Genomic DNA, 22098 nt, shown 5'->3' on the forward strand with positions numbered 1-22098 from the left:
TTGTACGAAAGCGGTTATGGGGATCGCATTGCCTGCCGGGAGTTGTAGTTCTCTATCCTATCTCGGCCTCTTCTTGTTTCCGCTGCCGTCACGGGACAGAGCAGTCGGTGACAGTCCCGAGGGCCCCCACCCCGTTCCCATGGCCGAGCCGGACCGTGAGTTAGGGGCCCTGTTGGGAGGGTGGGAGGGTCGGGCCGCGCCGGGGCCTGGCTTTGGGCTGCAGGCCCCGGGGCCCGAGGGTAGGCTCGGTGGGGCGGGAGACAGGATCTACCTGAAGGGAGTGGGATTCGGAGGGGTGTTGCTAAGTGGTCCGTATTACTAGGTTGGTTGGTTTCTGGATTGTGAAATGTAAGGGTCCGATTGTCAAGTTCTTAATGATCGCATTTCTCGTACTTTGGCTGCTGAGGACCCTCGTTGCTAAGGACCAAAGTTACCACTATCCCGGTTGCTAAGGTTGTCTGTTGTTAAGGGCAACTGTAGGATGGGTTCCGGGGACCCCTGTGGCCCCTTACTATCTCATTCCTTCAGTTCTTGTGCCTCTCCTAAACCTCCTACCTTCACTGCATCTCCTCTCCCACACTCAACTCTCAGCAGAAGTATCCCTACTTACGTCTCTTGAAAAACTTAGCCCTCCCTCATTCTCTCGACTCGCACATGCTACCATATCCTGCTTAACTCTGAAACCTTCCTTCAGTCCAGTCTCGCCTGCTTTCTCCTCCTAAAGATTCCCCTCCTCAGCCTTTTCACGTCACACATACCTCCACTCTAAAATATGCCTTTTCCCATCTCCGATAGTTTTACTACCATCCCTGACTCTGAAATAATTAGGTTGGTGGGTCCTCTTGTCCTCCACCATTGTGAGCCCTTCTGCTTAACTCTTTCCCCGCACTGTAACCACGTCTGCTCCCCTCCTCCCCAGCCTCTGACCCTCTGGAGACCCAGGCAGGGAAGGTGCAGGAGGCTCAGGTGAGATGGGGAAGGGGTGGAGGGAAGGAGAGACTTGGTTCCACGTGCCGCACTGGGGGGAGGTGGCAAGGGAAGGCTTTTACCCAAGGGCCCTTGGCTTATGGCCCTGATCCCCAAGCCCATCTGGGGATTAGTACAATCTCCTGGGAGAATGGTGGCTTCTTGGGACTGTCAAGGAAAATGTATAGCCTCAACCCCTGGTTCCCTTCCATATCGTCCTCGTTTCCTACTGTTGCCCATCCCATCCTCAGCCCCTTCTGAACCTCATTTGTGCTGGACCTGAAAGAGACGGTTTTCCAGTTCAATCCGCAAACTCAGATCCTATGAGGTGGGGGAAAGGACCCTATAGGGCACGTTATAAAAGTATCGAAGCTGGGTGTGGTGCCAGCCCCCTGTAATGCCAGCACATGGGGGGGGGCAGGGGAGGGGGGAAGTGAGGTAGGAGGATGGAGAAAGGAGAGGCAGCTTGGGCCATATGGTGAGACCCAGTCTCAAAAAAGGAGGGAGGAAGGGAGAGAGCATACCCCTGGAGTACCGGGCAAACTCTGTGGGTCAGAGATTATAGAAGATTCTAGCCAAACTCTCCCCTGGTGGAACCCACAAGCTGATCTAGGAACAAGACCAAGATATAGTCACAGTGTCGTATAAGTGAAGTGATAAGGGATTTTCTTAAATGAGATCGGAGGTGGTGTTCCATGCAGGGTACAGGCCTGAGAGCACGAAGGGATAGTAGATGTTTCAGTAGTTGGGTTGCTGGCGTGGTCATTTATTGATACTCTGCCTGAATTTTAATGTACATGACTTCATTTAATCTTTGCAGCATCCCAGTGAAGGGAAGGCCTCTCATGGCTGTGTTACAGATGAGCAGCTTACTTGGTGAAAACTGTTAACCCCTGTGTTCTTTGGGTAGAAAGGAAAGGGCTTGAAACTTATGGGGAAATGGGCTCCGAAAGATGCTGCAGCTTCAGTGGAGTGTAGATGAGCCATCTCAAAGATGTTTGAAGACACGTGCCAAGGCCTCCGGTTCCCCCAGAGGCCAGGTTGTCCTCATATACTCGAGGAGTGGTTCTCAATCTTCCTAATGCTGCAACCTTTTAATGTAGCTCCAACGGTGTGGTGTCCCTCCAACCATAAAATTATTTTGTTACTACTTCATAACTGTCCTTTTGCTACTGTTATGAACTATAATGTAAATATCAGATATGTAGGATATCTGATATGGGACCCCCCCCCCAAGAGAGGGTCGCTTGATCCCTAAAGGGATTGTGTCCCACAGGTTGGGAAACAGTGTACTGGACCATGCCTACAACCACTGAATGCCAGCATGCTCATCCTATGAGACCACACTTCGAAGGGAGGCAGGTGCAGAAGCTGTGGTCAACAATACCCCCATAAGAGCTGTGACAGCCTGCTGTGGGTCTCTAGTCTCTTACTTGTCTGGCTCCCAAATGAAGGCTTAATGCCAGACTAAAAAAGGGTTTCACAGTCAAAAGGGGTTCTCAGTGGCCAAGAAGATGTGGGGTGTCAATTGCAGCATTATCCAGATGGGGCAACGCTAGCAGCAGCCTCAGTGGCTGTCAGGAGAGGGAGTCAATGAACCACGGTTCATCATACAATGTGTTACTATGGAGCCACAATAAAGAATGAGGTGGGGGCTGGAGAGATGGCTCAGTGGTTAAGAATTCTATTCCAGAGAACCTGAGTTCCATGTACCAGGCGCTCACAAGTGACTATAACTCCAGTCCCAGGGGATCTGACTCTATGGAGACTTGCACACACATGCACATATTCACATAACTAAAATAAACTAAAGAGAATGATGTAGGTCTGTGAAACATTGTGCAGTATCTTACTCTGGCAAGACCCAGTTCTATAATAATGAGCAAATGCGCAAAACCTCACGCCGAGAAACCACGTAGAGTTATCTCTGTTTAACTGTTGCTTGGTTTTGCTTTGGTGTTTGTTCGTTATCCAGGCTCAGGAGGCCGAAGGGGGAGGATTAGGAGTTGGAAGCCATCTTAGGTAAAACAGTAAGACTTGGACAGGCTCTTTTTAAAGCTTTTATCTTTTTTTTTTTTTTTTTTTTTTTTTTTTTTTAGTTTCATGTGCATTGGCATTTTGCCTGCGTGTGTGTCTGTGTGAGCGTGTCACATCCCCTAGAACTGGGGTTACAGGCAGCTCTGATCTGCCATGTGGGTGCTGGGAATTGAAGCAGTCAGTGCTCGTAACCACTGAGCCATCTCTCCAGACCCTCTTTTTAAAATTTTACACCTAGTTTGTTTTGTGTGTGTGTGTGTGTGTGTGTGTGTGTGTGTGTGTGTGTTTAGGATACACACGCCACAGTATATGTATGGTGATCTGAGGACAGCTATCGTCTCCTCCCACCATGTGGGGCCTGGGAATCAAACGCAGATTGTCAGGCTTAGCAGGCAGCCCCTTCCCCTGGTGACCCATCATGCCAACTTATGTCATTTTTTAATATCAGTGAAGAATCATTCTAGAGTCAGGCATGATGGTGATGCAATCCTGTAATCCTAGCACCTAAAACAATAAAAATAGATGGGTCAGGAATTCAAGTTCACCCTCACGTACATACAAGTTAGAGCCAGCCTGGGCTATGTCGGACCCTGTCTTAAAACAATAACAACAGAAGAATCTTTAAAAATAATTTAGAAAGGAGATTTGGAAGCAGAGTGTGGAAGGGAAGGTCTGGGGGCCTTTGAGCAGGGAGTTGACTGTACTGGTCAGACTGTGTGGCATCTGCTGCAAGGCCAGCCCTGGGCTGGCCCCAGTCGGCATGTGTTGAGTGGTAGATGGTTCTGGAAGTCCTGTTATCTAGGCTGGGCAGTAAGCAGTAAACGTAATGTCCCTGCCCTTGTGTGGCTGATATTGTGGCACTCAGTAGATGTTTGTGATTTGGGGACGGGGGAAGGATTAAAGAAGAGAGAGGTGGACTGTCCTCAACAGGCCATCATATGATCTAAGACAGAAACTGAGTCAAGGAGGCCAGGGCAGGACCCCAGGAGAGAACACGTTGAACCAGGTGGAGCTCTAGGGTTGGGAGAGGGAGTCAGTGGAAGGATGTCAGGAGGCTGGCATCCCAGTGGGTACACTGGGAATTGGCATGAGGGTGGTGAGGTAGGGAAGCCAATGAAGGGACAGGGAGGCCACTTAGTATGGGGACTGGGAGCAGGAGCTGGTTTGGGGAGATTCTGAGGCCACTTTGGAACATGGTTGGAGCAAGGTGGGGTCGCCCTGAGAGGCTCATGTCCGGTGTCAGAGAAGTGGCATCACCAATGACTAGGCTGTGGTATAGCCAGCCGAGGCACCTAGGGGCTCGCTGCTCGGCTTCACAGCAACCTCTGAGCTATATGGACAAGTTGCGGCCCATGGGCTTGGAGGTCTATCTCGAGGTCACCTAGCATGCATGAAGCCATGGCTTCAGGCCCTAGCATCTTGTCAGGCTGTGATGGCCAACTGGGTAGAGTGTTGGATGTGCTCCCAACATCATGCCCGTAATCCCAGCTTTAGAGGGGTGGAGACAGGAAGATCAGAAGTTCAAGTTACAAAGACTTCATAGCAAGTTTGAAGCCAGCCTGGGCTACATAAAACCCTAACTCAAAAAGCAAGCTAGGCATGGTGGCATATGCCTTTAATCCTAGCAGTCAGAGAGAGGCAAGTGGTAATCTAGTCTACATAGTGAGTTCTAGGCCAGCTAGGGATATATAAAGTGAGACTCTGTCAGAAGAAAAAAGATGGGACAAGCATGCAGGTGCATGCCTTTAAACCCAGGCCACAGATCCAGGCAGATCTTCAGGAATTCCAGGTCAGCCTGGTCTGTGTAGTAAGTTTTAGGCCAGCCAGAGAGACCCCATCTTGAAAGAAAGATAAGGCCTAGAGGAGAGCCAGGTCCTCTCTCTAAAGCAACCTTTCCCAGAGTCCTTACACTGGCCCTGTACTTCTTCAGGGCACCTCCCAGTCAGAGCCCTACTGTATTTGAACCAGGTTGTCACCCTTCCCATCCCTTCCCTTCCCTTCCCTTCCCTTCCCTTCCCTTCCCTTCCCTTCCCTTCCCTTCCCTTCCCCGCTAACCCCACTTCTTGGGCTTGGCCATCCCACCCACCCCTTCCAGGATTCAGACTCGGACACTGAGGGAGGAGCCACTGGTGGAGAGGCAGAGAGTAAGTGTCGTCCTGGAGGAGGGCAGGGAGGTGATCTGGGGTCTGGGATTAGAGGATGGGATTCTGGGGAGACCCCCTCCAAGCTACCGGAGTGATAGGCAAAGCATGTAACAATGGTTTGGGACTGGATGCTGCTGTCTGTGGGAGACATTGGGAGTTGAGATGTGGGAGGAGAGTGTGTGCTTGGGCCCTGGCTCGATGCCCACCTGGCGCTGTCTCTCTTGTTGTTGGCCAGTGGACTTCCTGAGGAATTTATTCACCCAGACCCTGGGCCTGGGTTCCCAAAAGGAGCGTCTTCTAGACGAGCTGACCCTCGAAGGAGTGACACGCTACATGCAGAGCGAGCGCTGTGAGTCCCCAATTGCTTGGCCGCTTCTCCCATTCCTGGCCCCAGTTGACTCCATATTTTGGGGGGTAGGAGTAGTAAGAAAGCCTGCTGTATACACCTGTAATCCCAAACTCTGAGCAGATTGGGAAAGGACCAGCATTTCAAGTTAGCCTCTGCTAGACTGTGTGTGTGAGGCTACCCTGAGCTACATGGGAAGTTTTCCTAAAATTCAGAAAGAAAAAAGATGGAGGAAACCCAACTCTTGGGATGGAGAGATGGTTTAGTAGTTAAGAGCACTAGCTGTTTTCCCAAAAGACCTAGGTTGGGTTCCCAGGACTCACATGATGGCTTACAACCATCTGTAACTCCAGTTTCAGGGGATCCTACTTATGGCCACCATGGGCATCAGGCATGCATGTAGCACACAACATTCACGAAGGAAAACACCCATGTAGTTAAGAAAAAAAACAAAAAACTCAGCTTGCTGGGGGGGGGGGTGGTGAACGCCTTTTACCCCAGCACTCGGGAGGCAGAGGCAGGCAGATTTCTATAGTTTGAGGCCAGCCTGGTCTGCAGAGTGAGTTCCAGGAGGTGACTGAAGCCAGAAGATCATGAGTTTGAGGGTAACATGTGCTACATAAGATTGTTAACTCAAAGAAAGAAAAGAGAAAGACAAGAAACCAGAACTCTAGCCAAAAACAATAAAAAGGAGCATGCAGACTCTTAAGCATTAAATGTGATGGAGCCAGGCTCGAGGACATTGTTAGGACATTGTTCTCAGGCCTCACAAGTCTGTCTGCGTAGGGTGAAGGAAAGTCCAGCAGGCGGCTCCTGCTTGGGAGGGTACCTTTGCACTTAAGAACAAGGCCACATTGGCCCAGAAGCCCCCCCCCCCCCCCCCCGGATGGAACTCAGCCCCTACACTCACACACCACGCTAGGCAGGCACTCTGTCATTGAGCTACAGCCCCAGCCCTTCCTTTCCTACTGTTTTATTTTGAACGCCCTGAATTTACCCTCTAGTCCCTGAAGGTCGATCCTCTTACCTCAGCCTCCCACATAGCTGGGAGTACAGAGTAGCACCACTAGGCCTGCCTTTGGGTCACTTCCCTAGTGAATCTATTACTGTCTTCTGATGGGCCAGGCCTATGCCCTAGACTGGAAGTGATCAAAGCTCTGGGGTGACTCAGGTGAGGCTAAGGAAATTGCCACATGCTGAGCATACATATGCTCAGCATGCCGAGCTCATCTGCAGGCCCAGCCACTCTGGAAGCTGAGGCTAGAGCATGTGAATTCAGAGGCAGCCTGGACTACAGAAAAAAGAGGGAAATGGAATGATGATGGTGGCCCACACCTTTAATCCCAGCAGAGGCAGGGGGATTTCTGAGTTTGAGATCTGCCTGGTCTACAGAGTGAGTTCCGGGAAAGCCAGGGTTACACAGAGAAACCCTGTCTCAAAACACGAGAGAGAGACAGAGAGAGACAGAGAGAGAGAGACAAAGAGAGACAGAGAGAGAGAGACAGAGAGAGAGACAGAGAGAGACAGAGAGAGACAGAGAGACTTAGGAGATTATCTCAGTCCATTAAGTGCTGGCAGCTCCCACACAAGCAGCTCACAAGTGCTTGTAATTCCCGGGCTGGGGAGGCAGAGGCAGGAGCCAAGCTCAGGTCCCCATGAGACTCGTGAGACCCTGCCTTAAAATCCGTGATGGCACCAGTTGTCCTCTCACTTCCTTCCACATGTTTGCTGTGAAATACACGCACAAAGAGATGTGTGCACACCACCAAACAAACAAATAACAGCCCATATACACACTAGGTGGATGGCCCTGGAGAAATACACACACACACACACACACACACACACACACACACACACTCGAGAGATAAGTGATTAGAACAGGACCCGATCTCTTGAGAGATACAGAAGTGTTTGCCATGGTATTATTACAGGAAGCTTGTCTCAGACGTGCTGTTTAGAAGCCAGCTAGCTGGGTCACCGTGAAATTGATATTTCTTGCTGAGGTCGAGTCACCGAAGTCTGAGAACCCAGGCCCTCGCAGTCCCCGTTGGGAACAATGCAGCTTTGAGGGTCCTGAACAGCCCTTTGTTGAGGCCATCTTCTCCAGTTTCCCCTTGGCCCAGCTGCTCAGCGCCCTCCTTGGCAGCCGGGATGGCAGCTGAACCTCCCTCTCCTGCCACAGGCTGGGCAGCCGGCCGCCTACAGAGCATACCCACACAGTGGCCAGGCGACACTGGTCCTCCCTCTTACACTCAGATCTGAGAGTCCCTGGCCCATAGGGTGCTGGTGTGGGACGTGACATAAATATCAACTAAGCAGACCCTTGCTGTTCGCCAGGCTCTGGGCTAAGTAGCTCACCAAGCATCCTTGAACCTAATTATCACGCAATAGCTGTGAGGTCTTTCTAGAAGTGAGCTGAACAGAAGAGGAAACTGAGGCACGGAGAGGTTGTGACTTGGTGTGAACATATGCAAGGGGCACAGTCAGGGCCCTTGAAGCTCGGTCTTGTTCTGTAGCTGTGGCAAGCTTTGAATTTAAGATTTTCTTGCCTCAGTCTCTGGAGTTTTGGTATTACAGTGTTACCACACCCAGTCTCAATGCCTACGATCTCCAGCCAGACTTGGGCCAGTAACATCCTAAAGAAGCTGAGTGCATAGACTGTAGCAGGCTCTCTGCTGTCATTTGTTTTTGGTTTGGTTTGGTTTTTTTTTTTTTTTTTTCTATGTAACAGACCTTGCTGGTCTGCAATTCACTTTATAGACCACACTGGCCTCAAACTCACAGAGATCCTCCTGCCTCTGCTTCCCAAGTTCTGGGAATAAACACATACGCCACCATGCCTGGTTTAAACATTATCTTTGAGTGTGTGTGCTGGGGGTGGGTGGGTGATGTGGGCATTACTGTAGGTGCATGCATGCTACTGTGTTTGCCAGGGGACATCTTTGAGGAGTTATTTTTCTCGTTCTACCGTGTAGTTTCCGGGAATCAGGCTTAGCAGCAAGTGCCTTTACCCACTGAGCCATCTCGCCAGCCCCGATGGCAGACTGACTTCTGTTCACACGTGTCCCTTAAACAGAACACCCCAGGGGTGCCCAATTCATGGGATACCACACTTGTGTCTGCCCATCAGCTGACAGACAGATGTCGGGGCTCTGTGTGGCTGGGCTGTAGGCCAGCCAGCAGCTGGGGCAGCAATAGGGCCATTTCTTCTCAGCTCTGTGCCTGTGAATGGATTCAATCCTATCACCCCCTAATAGTTCTTTAAAAACCAAGAACAAAGCCCCCATAAGAGTATGAACCATGGATCTGAAGAAGCATAATACACCGGAGGGGCTGGGGGCTCGGCTTGGCTCGGTTGGTGGAGTGCTTGCTTAGTGCACAGGCCCCTAGAGTCAGTCTCCTGCACCACACACAACAACGGGCATAGCAAGGCTTGGTGGCACCCACTCCTCCCAACGCTTGCAAGGTCACTGCGAGTTCTCATGCTGAGACCCTGTCTCAAAGAAAGAAAAGAAAAGCTGGGCATGATGGCAATGCTGGGCACTTAAAGATGGAAGCAGGGTGATTGGAAGTTCAAGGTGATCCTTGGCTGGCTGCACAGTGAATTTAATGCTTGCCTGACGTCCATGAGATCCTGTCCAAAACAAACAAACAAAAAAACCGTTATTTAGTGCAATTGACTCAAAGGAGCAGACTTTAGGCTTTTGTGTGAACAAAGCAGGATGGTGAAGGGATGTGTACAGCTAGAAACAGGTCCTAGCCAGTCATTGGAGCTCCTGGGAGGCTGAGGAGGGAGGTACAGGATTCCAGGCCAGCCCAGGGTACATAGGGAGGCACTGACTCAAAACCAGAGAAACCAGCAGACATGCTGGTGCACACCACAACACCAGCACCCAAGAGGTGGAGCCAGGAGGCTCCGAAGTTCAAGGTCAGCCTTAGCTACATAGAAGGCTCAAGGTCAGCCTTGGCTATATGAAACCTTGTCTCAAATTTTCTTTTTTAAGTGTGTGTGTGTGTGTGTGTGTGTGTGTGTATAAGCATGAGTGTAGATGTACAGATGCCCTCAAAGGTCAGAGGCACAGGATCCATGGAGCTGGAGTTAACAGGTGGCTGTGAGCTCTGCCTGACAGGGGTGCTGGAAATTGAACTCAGGACCTCTGGAAAAGGAGGAGGTGTTCTACCCACTGAGCCATCTATGTAGCCCTCATCTGTGTGTGTGTGTGTGTGTGTTTTGAACAAGGTTTCTCTGTGTGTCTTTGGCTGTCTTGAAACTCACTCTGTAGACCAGGCTGGCCTCAAACCCACAGAAATCTGTCTGCCTCTGCCTCCCGAGTGCTTGGATTAAAGGTGTACACAACTACCTTCTGACCCAAAAGTAATTTTTTTGAAGTCTTACAGTATTGTACCTAGAAGATTAGTCATTGTCAGAATTTGGTTTGGATTGATTGTCAAGGACTCAAACTAGCCGTCTCTGTACTGCCGAACTTTGCAAGGCGTCCCCACCTCACCCCACCCCCCATCCCTCTCCCTTCTCCTGGGTGGCTGTGTCTCCTCACCTGAAATGTGAGGTTGCCAATGCCATCCTGCCCGGCACCAGCAGTACGTCTAGGAGGGAAACCTTAGCATGTGCCATCAATCCTCTGTTCCAGGCCGCAAGGTCATCTGTTTGGTGGGAGCCGGAATCTCCACGTGTAAGTTCCCCGTCCTTCAGCCACTCCTGGGGCTGGGGGAGGCTGGAGGGGTTCGTGCACACGTGGGCAGAGCCTCTGACTGCGTTGCCTTCCTAGCCGCGGGTATCCCTGACTTCCGCTCCCCGTCCACTGGCCTCTATGCAAACCTGGAGAAGTACCACCTTCCTTACCCAGAGGCCATCTTTGAGATCAGCTACTTCAAGGTAGACGGCTAAGATGAGGGGAGGTGGCTCCCAACTCCAGTCCTTGTCTTACCTGGGACATGTGGCCCTCTGCTCCTCTCTCCCACAGAAACATCCGGAACCCTTCTTTGCCCTTGCCAAGGAGCTCTATCCCGGGCAGTTCAAGGTGAGGTCATCTTCTGCAGGGAGCCTGGGAAGAGTAGGCATGGAAGCAGGCTCTTTATAGGCCCTCCAGGCAAGCATAACATGATTAAGAACCTAGCTTCTGGGGCCAGCAGGATGGTTCCATGGGTAAAGGTGCTTGCTACCAAACCTAATGACCTGAGTTCAATCCCTGGAATCCTCATGACTGAAGGAGAGAACTGACTCCATCATATTCTCTGACCTCCACATGTGCACTGTGGCAAGTGCATATCCCCAGGTAGATGGTTGGATGGAGGGAGAGACAGATGGGTGGGTAGGTAGATAGATGGATGGATGGATAGATGGATGGATGGTGGGTAGATAGATGGATGGATGATAGATAGATAGATAGATAGATAGATAGATAGATAGATAGATAGACAGATAGGTAGATGGGTAGATGGGTAGATAGAGATATTGTTAAAGAAAAAAGAAAAGAATTACATAAGTTCTGGCCAGATTTGATAGTTCATCCCCATAACTGTAGCATTTGGGAGGCAGAGACAGGAAACTTTCAAATGCAAGGTCAGCCAAAACTACCTATCTCAAAAGTAAAAAAAAAAATAAAAATTAAAGATGAAAGAGGTGAAAGTGGGAGAGATGGCTCAGGGTAAAAGAGCAGATAGTACTCTTCCAGAGGACCTGGGTTCAATTCCCAGGACCCACATCAGGATGTTCATAGCCCCCTGTAACTACAGCTCCGGGGAGCCTGACACCTCTGGCCTCTGTGGGCACTAGAACTCACCTCCATATACCAACAGAGACCCACACACATATCTGTAACTAAAAATAATTGGAATGGTAGCTTAGCAGTTCAGTGCACTGGCTCCTCTTCCAGAGGACCTGGGTTCAATTCCCAGACCCACATGGCAGCCTACAGCTATCTGTAACTCCAGTTCCAGGGGATCTGACACACACACACACACATGCAGACAAAACACCAGTCAATGCACATAAAATAAAAATAAATAAATCATTTAAAAAATTCCAGCTCGGGGGCCGGGCGGTGGTGGTGCAGGCCTTTAATCTCAGCACTTGGAAGGCAGAGGCAGGCAGGTTTCCGAGATCGAGGCCAGCCTGGTCTACAGAGTGAGTTCCAGGACAGCCAGGGCTATACAGAGAAACCCTGACTCGAAAACAAACAAGCAAACAAACAAACAAACAAACAAAAACAAGAAACAAAACAAAAAAGAAAACAAACAAAAAAATCCAGCTCTTGGTGAGAGGCAGGAAGATTTCTGTGAGTTTGAGGCTAGCCAATTCCAGGCTTACCTAGAGAGACCCTATCTCAAAAACCAAAAAAATAAATAAATAGTAAAATAAACAATTTTAAGAAATTAAAAGAAAGGAGGAGTGGGTTGCCTGGCCCCTCGTCTCTTTATCCTGTGGCTCTGGGCCTCAGTTTACCCAACTCTAAGAAAGCTGCTGAGACTATCAGGAAGGGCTGAGACTGAAGCCTGGCTGTGAGCCTGACTCTGCAGTTTACCTATTGGTGATGCCAAAAAGCCGCCACCATGCCCTTGCCTGGGTCTCCTCATTTGTGGTACGGGAGAAGGCAGGCTCACCCTCACTGGGCCACTGAGATGGGGCCATGGGGCAGAATGGGCCCACAGCATGGCCTGGGACATTCACATCAGCACTGTTACTCTTCTCTCAGCCAACCATCTGCCACTACTTCATCCGCCTGCTGAAGGAGAAGGGGCTGCTGCTGCGCTGCTACACGCAGGTAGGCGGGGCCACGGGCAGGTGTGACCATGGGTAGGCAGGACCTTGGGCAAGCGTGACCTTGGGTGGCAGGGCTCGAGGGCAGTAGGCCAGATGGGTCTTGGAACACTCGGTCAGAGCTGGGCTAACACAGGCAGGCACAGGACCAGGGCTCAGCTAATTATAGTGAATGACCTACAATGGGCCACTTCCTCTTGGCCTCAGTTTCCCCTTTGTAAAATAGGGGACGGAAACAGGATAGATTGGTACTCATTGGAATCAGGAGAAAGGTCAGAAATTCAAGGTTGCTGGATGGTAGTGGCATATGCCTTTAATTCCAGTACTCAAAAGGCAGATGCATGCAGATCTCTGTGAGTTTGAGGTCAGCCTGGTCTACATAGAAAGTTCTAGAAGAGCCAGGGCTACACAGAGAAACCCTGTCTTGAAAGACCAAAAAAAAAAAAACCCAAACAACAACAAAAACCAAAGAAAGGTTATCATTGGCTACAAAATGAGTTTAAGGCCAACCTTCAGGATGTGAGACTGTATCTCTAAATTAATTGATTAGTCGATTAATTACAATATAAACTAATAGAAGAATGTTTAAATATAAAGAAGTCAGAACAGCTTCAAGCCCTCTCAAGTCTGCTGTGAGGTGACAGGTGACAGGACATCCCAGACTTACTGCAAAAGGCCTCTGTATCTGAGGGGACACCGTCCATACCACAGCCACTCCAAATCAGGAAAGTGACACTGTATCGTAAGGAAGGTGGGCTTCTTATTCATACACTTCTGAGCCTGGCCTTGGATACGGTGGCTAATGGGACACTGTGGCCACACTGAGGTTCAGACGGATGTTCAGGCTGCTGGCTTCTATGTGTCTCTGTGCGTTTTGTGGATGTGTTGAAGTTCAGACTGCTCTGTGTATACATGTGTGCTAAAAAATTGTCTCAGAATACAAAGTGGCCATTACATTACACACTTGTTATCCCAGTGCTTGGGAAGCCGAGGAAGGAGCTGGTCATGAGTTCAAGGCCAGCCTGGGCTAATAGTGGATTTAAGGTCAGACTGGCTCCATAGCAAACAATCTCCCCCGCCCCCCGCCCCCTCCCCCGCCCTGCCCAAGAAGAAAAAGTTAGAAAGGAAAAAGAGAGAACTCCAAATTGTACAGAAGAGTTAATGCTTGAATACAAATAGGTTTGAAGCTCTTGCAATGTCAGAAATGGCCACCAGGGGGAGGATGGGTTCAAACTTTTGGGTCCAGATGGCTGGAGGCCCCAGCTGGGGAAGAGACAGCTTAGTCCTTCCAGGCACCGCCCAAGCTCAGAGTCAGCCTCATTCACAGAAAGAGGCTCAGGCCTGATACTAACAGCTTCCTTGAAGCCCCATACTTCCTGCTTGTTGTTGCATGTCCCTCCTGCACCCTTGTTTGCTGGCCTCTATGACAACAGGTGTCCACCCAAGTACCAGGCCCTACCAGTGAGCCAAGCAGACACCGCTGCCCTCCTGGTGCCAATTCATGTGTGTGACAAGAACAAGAGGGACGATGAGTCATAGACCTAGGGTGTCAGATGGGGCTGAGACCAGCCTGAAGTTTGGAAGTCAGAGGACAAGGTGCAGGAGTCAGTCCTTCCTTTCCATCGTGTGGGTCTCAGGGATGGAGCTCAGGTCATCAGGCTTGGTGGCCTTTACCTGAGCATCTCACTGGCTCCACACATAAACTTTAAAGGGAGATTTATTTTTATTTCATGTTTATGGATGTTCTTCCTGCTTGTATGTCCATGACCTATGTGTATGCAGTGCCCACAGTAGCCAAGAGAGGCTTTAACAGATGTGTGCTGCCATGTGGGCGCTGGGTCCCAACCCGGGGTCTTCTGGGAGAGCATCCAACACTCTTAACTGCTGAGCCATCCCTCCAGCCCCCACACGTACATTTTTGTAAAATATCTGAAGGTGGAAAAAAATGTTCCACTTGCCCCCTTTGTGGTCAGCTTTTTTTCCTTCGTGGCCTCTTCTCCTCAGTCACCGTTTGAATCACTGACCCACTTTCTGGAACACAGTGACTCCGCCTCTGAGTTGTGCCGACACAGCATCTTTGAAGCTGTGGTGCTGTTTTTAGCTCTGCACAGGAACCCATCGCTCAAGCCACTGTGGTCCCCACAGAAGAGTGGCTATAGACCTTCAAGTTGCATACATGAAATTCACCCTCCAGGAAGTTCTCTGTATGCCCCAAACCCAGCCTCTTGTCTGGGGACCCCTCGATACTCACACCATAGAGCAGCACCATGCTTTTTAAAATCGAAGAGTAGTCTTTTTCTTTTTTTCTTTTTCCTTTTATTTTGGGTGTGTGTCTGCTGCGTTAGTTATATAGGCCGCAGGGCTTCCGGCATGCTGGGGAAGTGCTCTACCACTGAGCCACACCCCCAGCCCAGGCAAGACCTGAGTTTGTAATCTTCTGTCTCACCCTCCTGTAGCTGAGGTTACAGGCTTGCTCTGCTAGCCCAGCTCTACTGTGCAGGCATTGGGTACAGGCGGCAGCCTACCACGTCATCATGAGGGGAAACTGCAAACTTACATCAGTGATGTGCAGTAGGGTAGGTGTCAGAGGCCTGCTCCACTCAGGGTAGACCCAACTCACGGTGGGCTTATGAGGACAGAGCCCCATTGCAAGGGAAGGAGCGTGTCTGTGGATATAATCCAACATGATCAGAGATCTCAGGCATCTCCCTCCACCCTAGACTATGTTTCCTTTGATCACAGAGGCTGCCGGAGGTAATTCTGTGATCCCTTAGTTAGCTGTTTGTGTGTGTGTGTGCTGCTCACTCTCCAATGAAGGGCTTGGTAGACTGAGCCAGCGACAAAGCAGATGCAGAGTGCGGGGTGTGGCAGTGCTCCCCTGTCATCCTGGCACTCTGGAGGGAGGTTCTCCAGTTTGAGGCAGTCTCAAAAAATCATATCCCCCCCCAAAGAAACAAATAAGTCATTCTCTTGTTTTATTTATTCATATTACATTATTTAGTGTGTGTAAAGTTCAGCTGACAACTGAAGGAAGGCGTTTGCTTCTACCATGTGATGTCTGGGGCCCAAAGCCACGTTGCTATGTTGGTAGCAAGGACCATTGTCAGCTGAGCCATCTTGTCAGCCCTTACTGTGGCTTTTCCAGACAGGTGCTAGTCTTGTCCCAGCTTGCCTGAATCTCACCCTGTTCCTCAGGCTAGCCTCACCTTTACAGCAGTCTAGAATTATAGGCATGGCCTACCATGCCTGGCTTTATTTACTTATTGCTTATTTATTTCACTTTTTTGAGGCAGGTCTTCCCATGTAGCCCTGGCTGGCCTGACATTAGCTATGTAGCCTCAGCTGACTTTAAACTTAAAGCAGTCCTCCTACCTCAGCCTCTAATTGCAGGGCTTATAGGCAGTCACCACCACTGCTGACCTGATTCAGTTTATTTATGTTAATGCTTGGCCAGAGCTGTCACATACAAGCTACTCAGGTGGGATCCCCACAAGGATGCCACATCTGAGGGAGACGCTGAAGATAGGTACATTTATTGCAATAAATGTGTGGCAAATGGAGGGACTGTGCGTGGCTCTCTAACAAAAGAACTTCTCTGAAAATTAGAGGCAGTGACCCAAGTTTGTAGAAGAATATCCCATGGGCATCCTTTAGCAACCTTCTGTGGCCCCACTGGGGAAGCGGGCACTTTCCATATATCCTCACCCTTCCTCATCCCCCGCAATGCCACTTCTCAGAGCCACCAGGGCTGGCTGTCTTCCTGACCTCCCCTCCCCCTCCAGAACATAGACACGCTGGAACGAGTGGCGGGGCTGGAGCCCCAGGACCTGGTGGAGGCCCACGGCACCTTCTACACATCACACTGTGTCAACACCTCCTGCAGAAAAGAATACACGATGGGCTGGATGAAAGGTGAGGCTGGACTCTGCGGGCAGGCAGGCCTCGGGCAGGCCAGGGGGAGGTAGGGGGTGGGGGGCTCTCACTGCTTGCCTGCCATAGCCAGCCTCCAAGGGCTGGGCCCCAGTGCAGTCTGCTCCATTCTTTGGCTCTTGCTAGTCAGTGAGTTGGTTGGTTTCCACTGAGGCTAGGCTTCCCTATGTAGCCCAGGCTGGCCTGGAGCTTGCACTTCTGCCTCAGCCTCTCTAGTACTGAGGTTGCTTGCAGGCGTGCACTACGGTACCCAGCTGTCTTGCTTTTTATGGTAGCTGTAGAAGCCTCAAGGATTCAAGGTGACAGCAGGTCTTTGCTCCCATGCCACCCCTCTGCTGGGCTGTCATCCATATGAACCGCAGAGCACGGCCAGCCACGTGTGGACTCCGTGTAGACTCACGTCCTCAACGGTCACACAGCCTGTGTCTCTGAGGTGTTTACTATCTATCTTACATGGCAAACACGGCTACCTTCTGAGGAAGGCATTGCACAGTGGAACCTTCCGAGACGAGGAGGCCTGTGTCTACGTCCAACATGGCTCCACTTGCCCCATGTGCCTACTGAAGCAAAGTGTCTAACCTCTGCTGCCACCATGTGGGTCCCAGGAACTGGACTCAGGCGCTCAGGCTTGAGGATGGACCACCTCGCTGGCCCAGAACAGTTTAATTTTTATTATATTTTTTAAAGATAGGGTCTCTAATTTCATTAAGTTCTTGTTGGTTTAAGTTGTAGAAGTCGCAGGAGGAACCATGGTACATGCCTATTAGCCTATTGCTTGGGAGAGGCAAGAGGATCAGGAGTTCAGGGTTAGCCTTGGCTACATACTAAGTTCCAGGTCAGCCTGGGCTACATGACAACATGAAAATAAAAACTAATAAATTTTATATAAGTCTTATGTAGCTCAGCCTTCCATGTTGGACAGTGCAGCAGGAGCCTGTGGAGAGGGAAGCTGGGTGCTGTGCTGGGTAAGACAAGTGCTGGAGACACACATGGTAGCTCACGGCTGTCACTGCTGTCACTGTCCTCATTCATGTGAGGACACAGCAACTGAGAGGACAGCTAGTCCCCGCGCCTGGGTGCCAGCACCAGTCTGTTCTGGCAGCCATTGTGCTGAGCCTGAAGCTGCTGTGTCAACTGTGGGAATCCATTTCTGTATTCTTTATGCTGACTTCACAAAGCCTCTGGTGTCCCCTTGAGATCAGGACAGCTGTGGCCTTTATAGCAGGACCCTGGAAGGTAGCTCTTCTGACAGAATGCCAGCCAGCTGCCCCCAGACTGAGGGTTCCTGAGCAGCCCATGTGTGCACAGCTGGGGGTGACGGACAATGGACATCACCCCCTTTATGTCCCTGTGGAATCGCATCTTCCACCCACAGAATAGCATATTTGTGCAGAAATACCTCAGCAGCAGCCGTTAAAGCTTCGCCCTGTGACTGGCTGTATGAGTGGCTGGCGGAGTGAGCTCCAGTCCTGTGGGCTGCATGTGGCAGATGTGCTTTCAGACTCCGTGATCCATAAGTAAGAAGGAGTGTGACTTTCATAAGGGTGGTCTGTCCCATAAGGAGTCTGTCACAGAATCCGAGAGTGGGAAACAGTTGGGCTTGAGGTTTGATCCAACCCAAGGCTATCTGTATGTCCTTTCCTGACCCAGGGCAGATAGGACTGTCCCCAGGACCCATTGGATGACTCCCATTCCCCAGATGGGGGTCTGGTGGAGTCCAGGGGCACCTGTCTGGGGCAGATGGGTTTGCCCCTGTATATGCCCTTTCACTCACTAGCTGTGGTGCTGCCAGCCACCCCTGGATGCCTGGAGGTGAAGGGGACGGCTCTCTAAGAAGGGAGCTCCTCTCTGTGAAGCAGGAAAGACCACTCAGGAAATGCCTGAGTAGTGAGCTGTGCTGTTTGTTTTGTGGCGCTGCGGATCAGACTAGGGGACTCGGGCATTCGAGGTCAGAGGCTCTTCCACTGGGCCACACCCACAGCCCCCATACTGGGAGACTCAAAGCAGGCATCTCCTGCTGAGTCGTGCCCAAGCCCTCTTGGTTCCACCGCTGAGCTAGCCTAGCTCTTGGGGTTTGTGTGCGCATGTGTGTAGGTGTGCACATGGCATAGCATGCGTGTGCATGTCAGGGCCATCTGCAGGAGCTGCTTCTCTCCTTTTAGCATGTGGGATCTGGGGACGGAACTCAGGCCACCAGGCTTGGCAGCAGGTCCCTTTACACACTGAGCCACCTTGAAGCCTCAGCTCTTATTTTTTTGAGATGTGGTTTTGTTGTGTAGCCAAGGCTGGCCTCAAACTCACAATTCTCCTGTTTAATTCTCCCCCAAGCAGGCTTGCGGCATGCACCACTGCCACCTGCCTGGGATGCATTTCTGTTGACAGGAGGGAGGGGCAGAAGAGGGCTTCTCCAGCAGCCCTTGGGGGAGCCTCACAACTCACCCCCCCTTCCTCTTTCCCACTCAGAGAAGATCTTCTCAGAAGCAACTCCCAGGTGTGAGCAGTGTCAGAGTGTGGTAAAGCCTGGTGAGTCCTGGGCCCGGGGCTGGAGCTGGGACCCCTTCCTCCACGGCCTCACCCCCCAATCTGGCCACTCTGCCACCTGGCCCGTCCCCTACTGTTCAGCAGAGGGTGCCCCGCCCCCCAAGCCTCAGTTGGGCCCCTGACTCCTGACTGTTCTAGCTCTGTCTCCCATATCTCCTGTCCTCTGTCCCTCTGTCCCTCTGTCCCTCTGTCTGTGTCTACCGCAGATATCGTGTTTTTCGGTGAGAACCTTCCATCGCGCTTCTTCTCCTGCATGCAGTCAGTAAGTGTCCACTCTGGGCTGGGCCCATGTGAGGGGGACAAAGCCAGAGTAGTGGGGTCCAAGGCCTTCCTGGTTACTCCCCGCAGGACTTCTCCAAGGTGGACCTCCTCATCATCATGGGCACCTCCCTGCAGGTGCAGCCCTTCGCCTCCCTCATCAGCAAGTAGGTTGAGGAGGATGGGACTGGGTGTCAGCTCGGGACAGGGCACTAGGGCAGATCCTGAATCTCAGCTCCCCCTTCCCAGGGCACCACTAGCCACCCCACGGCTGCTCATTAACAAGGAAAAGACAGGCCAGGTAAGTCTGCCTCAGCTTCCCTCCCCCTCTCCTCCCCCCCTCCTTCCCTGTCCCCCTCCCCCTCCCTCCACTTTCTTTGCCCCCTTCCTCATTTGGCCACTTCCTCAGGGGACAGGGCAGGTCTCTGTCCCACCTGGAAAGCACCAGATCCTTAGACTTGCCAGTTCAGTCAGGAGAACATGGGAGCTGGCCTGTGCACTGGGCCTCTGTCATTCTAGACTCCACTGAGCACAGAACAGAACCGTGCCTTGAACCTGCTGAAGCCCAAGTGCTTCCCCGGACCCAGGAGACAGTCCAGACACTACCATTCTAGTGCCCTCTCACATATCAAAATCTGGGGACCCTCAAGTCCCTCCTATGAAGTGGCAGAGTGTTTATATAGAGCAATCTCTGAAGATGCTAAGCTGTGTCTCCGTGACGTGTGCGATACCATGTGAACTCAGGAGACAGGCTCCCATGCCCCCCTGCCCTCTCAGACACGCCACGGAATTTAAGATGACCTTGAACTCCTAGTCCTCCTGCCTCTGCCTTCCAAGTTCTGGCATGACAAGCCTGTGCCACCACTCCTGGCTGTGTTGTTGTTTGTTTAGCAGAAGGATAAGTTGCTTGCCACGCATGCACTAGGTCCCGAGTTTAACTGCTTGCACCCACATAAAAATCCAGGCATGGTGTTTGTAGTCCCACACTGGAGAGGCAAAGATTAGTGGGTCCCTGGGGCTCACCGGGTAGCCAGTCTCACATAATCCTGAATTCCAGGCCAGTTGAGCAATGTCTCAGAAAGAATGTGTCTGGGCCGAGGCTGTAACTCAGCGGCAGTGCTTGCCTGGCGTATGCGCGGCCCTGAGTTCAATCCTCAGCACCACCAAAGACGAAGACGGTTATTAGTTTTGGACTAGAGAGATGGTTTACTGATTAAGACCTTCTGTCCCCAGCACCCATGTCAGGTGGCTCACAACTGCCTTTAACCCCGGCTCCTGGGCATCTGACGCCTCTCAGTCCTCTGAGCACTCACACATAGAGAGCACACATGCAGTCAGATAAAAAGAAGCCAAGTGGTGGTGGTGCACACTTTAATTCCAGCACTTGGGAGACAGAGGCAGGTGAATCTGAGTTTGAGACCAGCCTGGTCTCCTTAGTAAATTCCATATTAGTCAGGACTATATACATATAGACACCATCTAATCAATCAATCAATAACAAGTTGGCTAACTTCTAAGAAACAGTAATTATGGTTGGCCTCTTGGTTGACCTCTAGCCTGACCTCCAGGTCCACATGTGTACAAATATAGACACATAGCCCACTACCATACACACACACACACACACACACACACACACACACTAATTAGTAAATAGGAAAATAAGGCTAGGTATGGTGGTGCACATCTTTTATCCCAGCACTGAGGAGGCAGAGGAAAGGTGGATCTTTGTGAGTTCAAGGCCAGCCTGGTCTACAGAGCAAGCCCCAGGACAGCCAGGGCTCCACAGAGAGACCCTGTTTTAGAAATAAGCATAAGGCAGGTCTGCTGGCTCAGGGCTGTGCCCTTAGCTGTCTTCTCCCCACAGACGGACCCCTTCCTGGGCATGATGATGGGCCTGGGAGGTGGCATGGATTTTGACTCCAAGAAGGCTTACAGGTGAGGCTGGGCCTGGGTGAGCAGCTCGAGAAGGGTGGGTGAGGAGGGAGAGAAGACAGAAGGCCGGCTGGTCCTCAGCCTGTTCTCTTACTCCTGCTCACCCTGCAGGGACGTGGCCTGGCTGGGTGACTGTGATCAAGGCTGCCTGGCTCTCGCTGACCTCCTCGGATGGAAGGTGAGGAGCTGGGCCACCCCAGCCCACCCTGAGCCCAGGCCCATGGGGTTTACGGTAACCTGACTTGCGTCAACTTTGCCCCCTACAGAAGGAACTGGAAGACCTTGTCCGGAGGGAGCATGCCAACATAGATGCCCAGTCAGGGTCACAGGCCCCCAACCCCAGCACTACCATCTCCCCTGGAAAGTCCCCACCGCCTGCCAAGGAGGCGGCCAGGACCAAAGAGAAAGAGGAACAGCAGTAACAGTAACCATGACCTCCCGCAGGACAGCGGAGCCCGGCCAGCACTGGGCCCTCTTAACATGCAGCTTGTGTGAGCTCAAAGACCCTTCGTTCTTTAACCACGTTCTTGAAATCAGGGTCCCCAACTCAATCCCAGAAAAGCCTAATATACCTAGGGGCTGAGGCCTGTGCAGTCTGTAGCTGGGGCCTCTAACCACCATAGCCTCTAACCACCATAGCCTCTAACCACCATAGCCTCTAACCACCCAGGCAAGAAGCAGCCTTCCCTAACTTCTAATTATTCCCAGACAACAGGCTACCCCAAAACCCCTAACAGTGCCAGAATAAGGCATTTCTCTATTGTTTTCAGGGGGCCTATGGCTAAATCAAATTAACCTACCCCGCATAGGGGCTGGACTCTACAAATAGAACTTCACCCAAGGGGGTGGGGCCTTGTGGGATCTCTGAGCCTGAAGGCCTGCCAACTCTCTGCCTCCAACAAAGTGGGTACTAGGCTCCCTTTCCTGGGGACCCACTTGCCAGCTGTTGGTGGATGAGCAAGAGACCTTGCTTATTAGAAACAAATTAAAAAACAAAACAAAGCAACTAACCATGACTTGTGTGGCCTCTGCTTCTTTTAGTGGGTACTTAAGGCATCTGGGGAAGGGAGAAGGCTGGACCATAAAGACTCCAGACCATCTATGGCTCCAGGATCTTAGGAGTAATGGTGACTGGGACCAAGCTATGCCCCTGGAGAGGG

General features: G+C 51.3%; 1 protein-coding gene and 1 long non-coding RNA gene across 4 annotated transcripts; one reads left to right on the forward strand and one right to left on the reverse strand.

The window, feature by feature from the left end:
- Nucleotides 1–39: 39 nt before the first annotated feature.
- Sirt2 (sirtuin 2) lies at nucleotides 40–21953 on the forward strand. Of its 3 annotated transcripts, NM_022432.4 has the most exons (16): nucleotides 40–155; nucleotides 920–966; nucleotides 5099–5147; nucleotides 5383–5496; nucleotides 10146–10187; nucleotides 10284–10390; nucleotides 10479–10535; nucleotides 12210–12278; nucleotides 16057–16186; nucleotides 18668–18727; nucleotides 18952–19007; nucleotides 19094–19170; nucleotides 19253–19304; nucleotides 20871–20941; nucleotides 21050–21116; nucleotides 21205–21953. In NM_022432.4, exons 1-16 carry the CDS (start codon nucleotides 140–142, stop codon nucleotides 21358–21360), a joined length of 1170 nt encoding a protein of 389 aa, NP_071877.3. In that variant the 5' UTR covers nucleotides 40–139; the 3' UTR covers nucleotides 21361–21953. The 3 variants fall into 3 exon arrangements, with proteins under 3 accessions (NP_071877.3, NP_001116237.1, NP_001116238.1); NM_001122765.1 differs by lacking the exon at nucleotides 920–966; NM_001122766.1 differs by lacking the exons at nucleotides 920–966; nucleotides 5099–5147; nucleotides 5383–5496.
- On the reverse strand, nucleotides 8187–14802 carry Gm19897 (predicted gene, 19897). The gene is made up of 4 exons (NR_040339.1): nucleotides 14526–14802; nucleotides 10443–10559; nucleotides 10053–10333; nucleotides 8187–9130 (listed from the first exon to the last, which is right to left on the reverse strand). It is a non-coding gene; the product is annotated as a predicted gene, 19897 (long non-coding RNA).
- Nucleotides 21954–22098: the final 145 nt, after the last annotated feature.

The sequence above is a fragment of the Mus musculus genome, chromosome 7, assembly GCF_000001635.26.
Source record: "Mus musculus strain C57BL/6J chromosome 7, GRCm38.p6 C57BL/6J".
In the NCBI taxonomy this organism is placed as follows: domain Eukaryota; kingdom Metazoa; phylum Chordata; class Mammalia; order Rodentia; family Muridae; genus Mus; species Mus musculus.

Bases quoted from the DNA above. Each gene is read 5' to 3' on its own strand.
- Sirt2 (NM_022432.4), top strand. The intron at 16,187-18,667 runs GTGAGGCTGGAC...TTTCCCACTCAG, and splicing joins CACGATGGGCTGGATGAAAG to AGAAGATCTTCTCAGAAGCA. The intron at 19,171-19,252 runs GTAGGTTGAGGA...CCCCCTTCCCAG, and splicing joins TTCGCCTCCCTCATCAGCAA to GGCACCACTAGCCACCCCAC.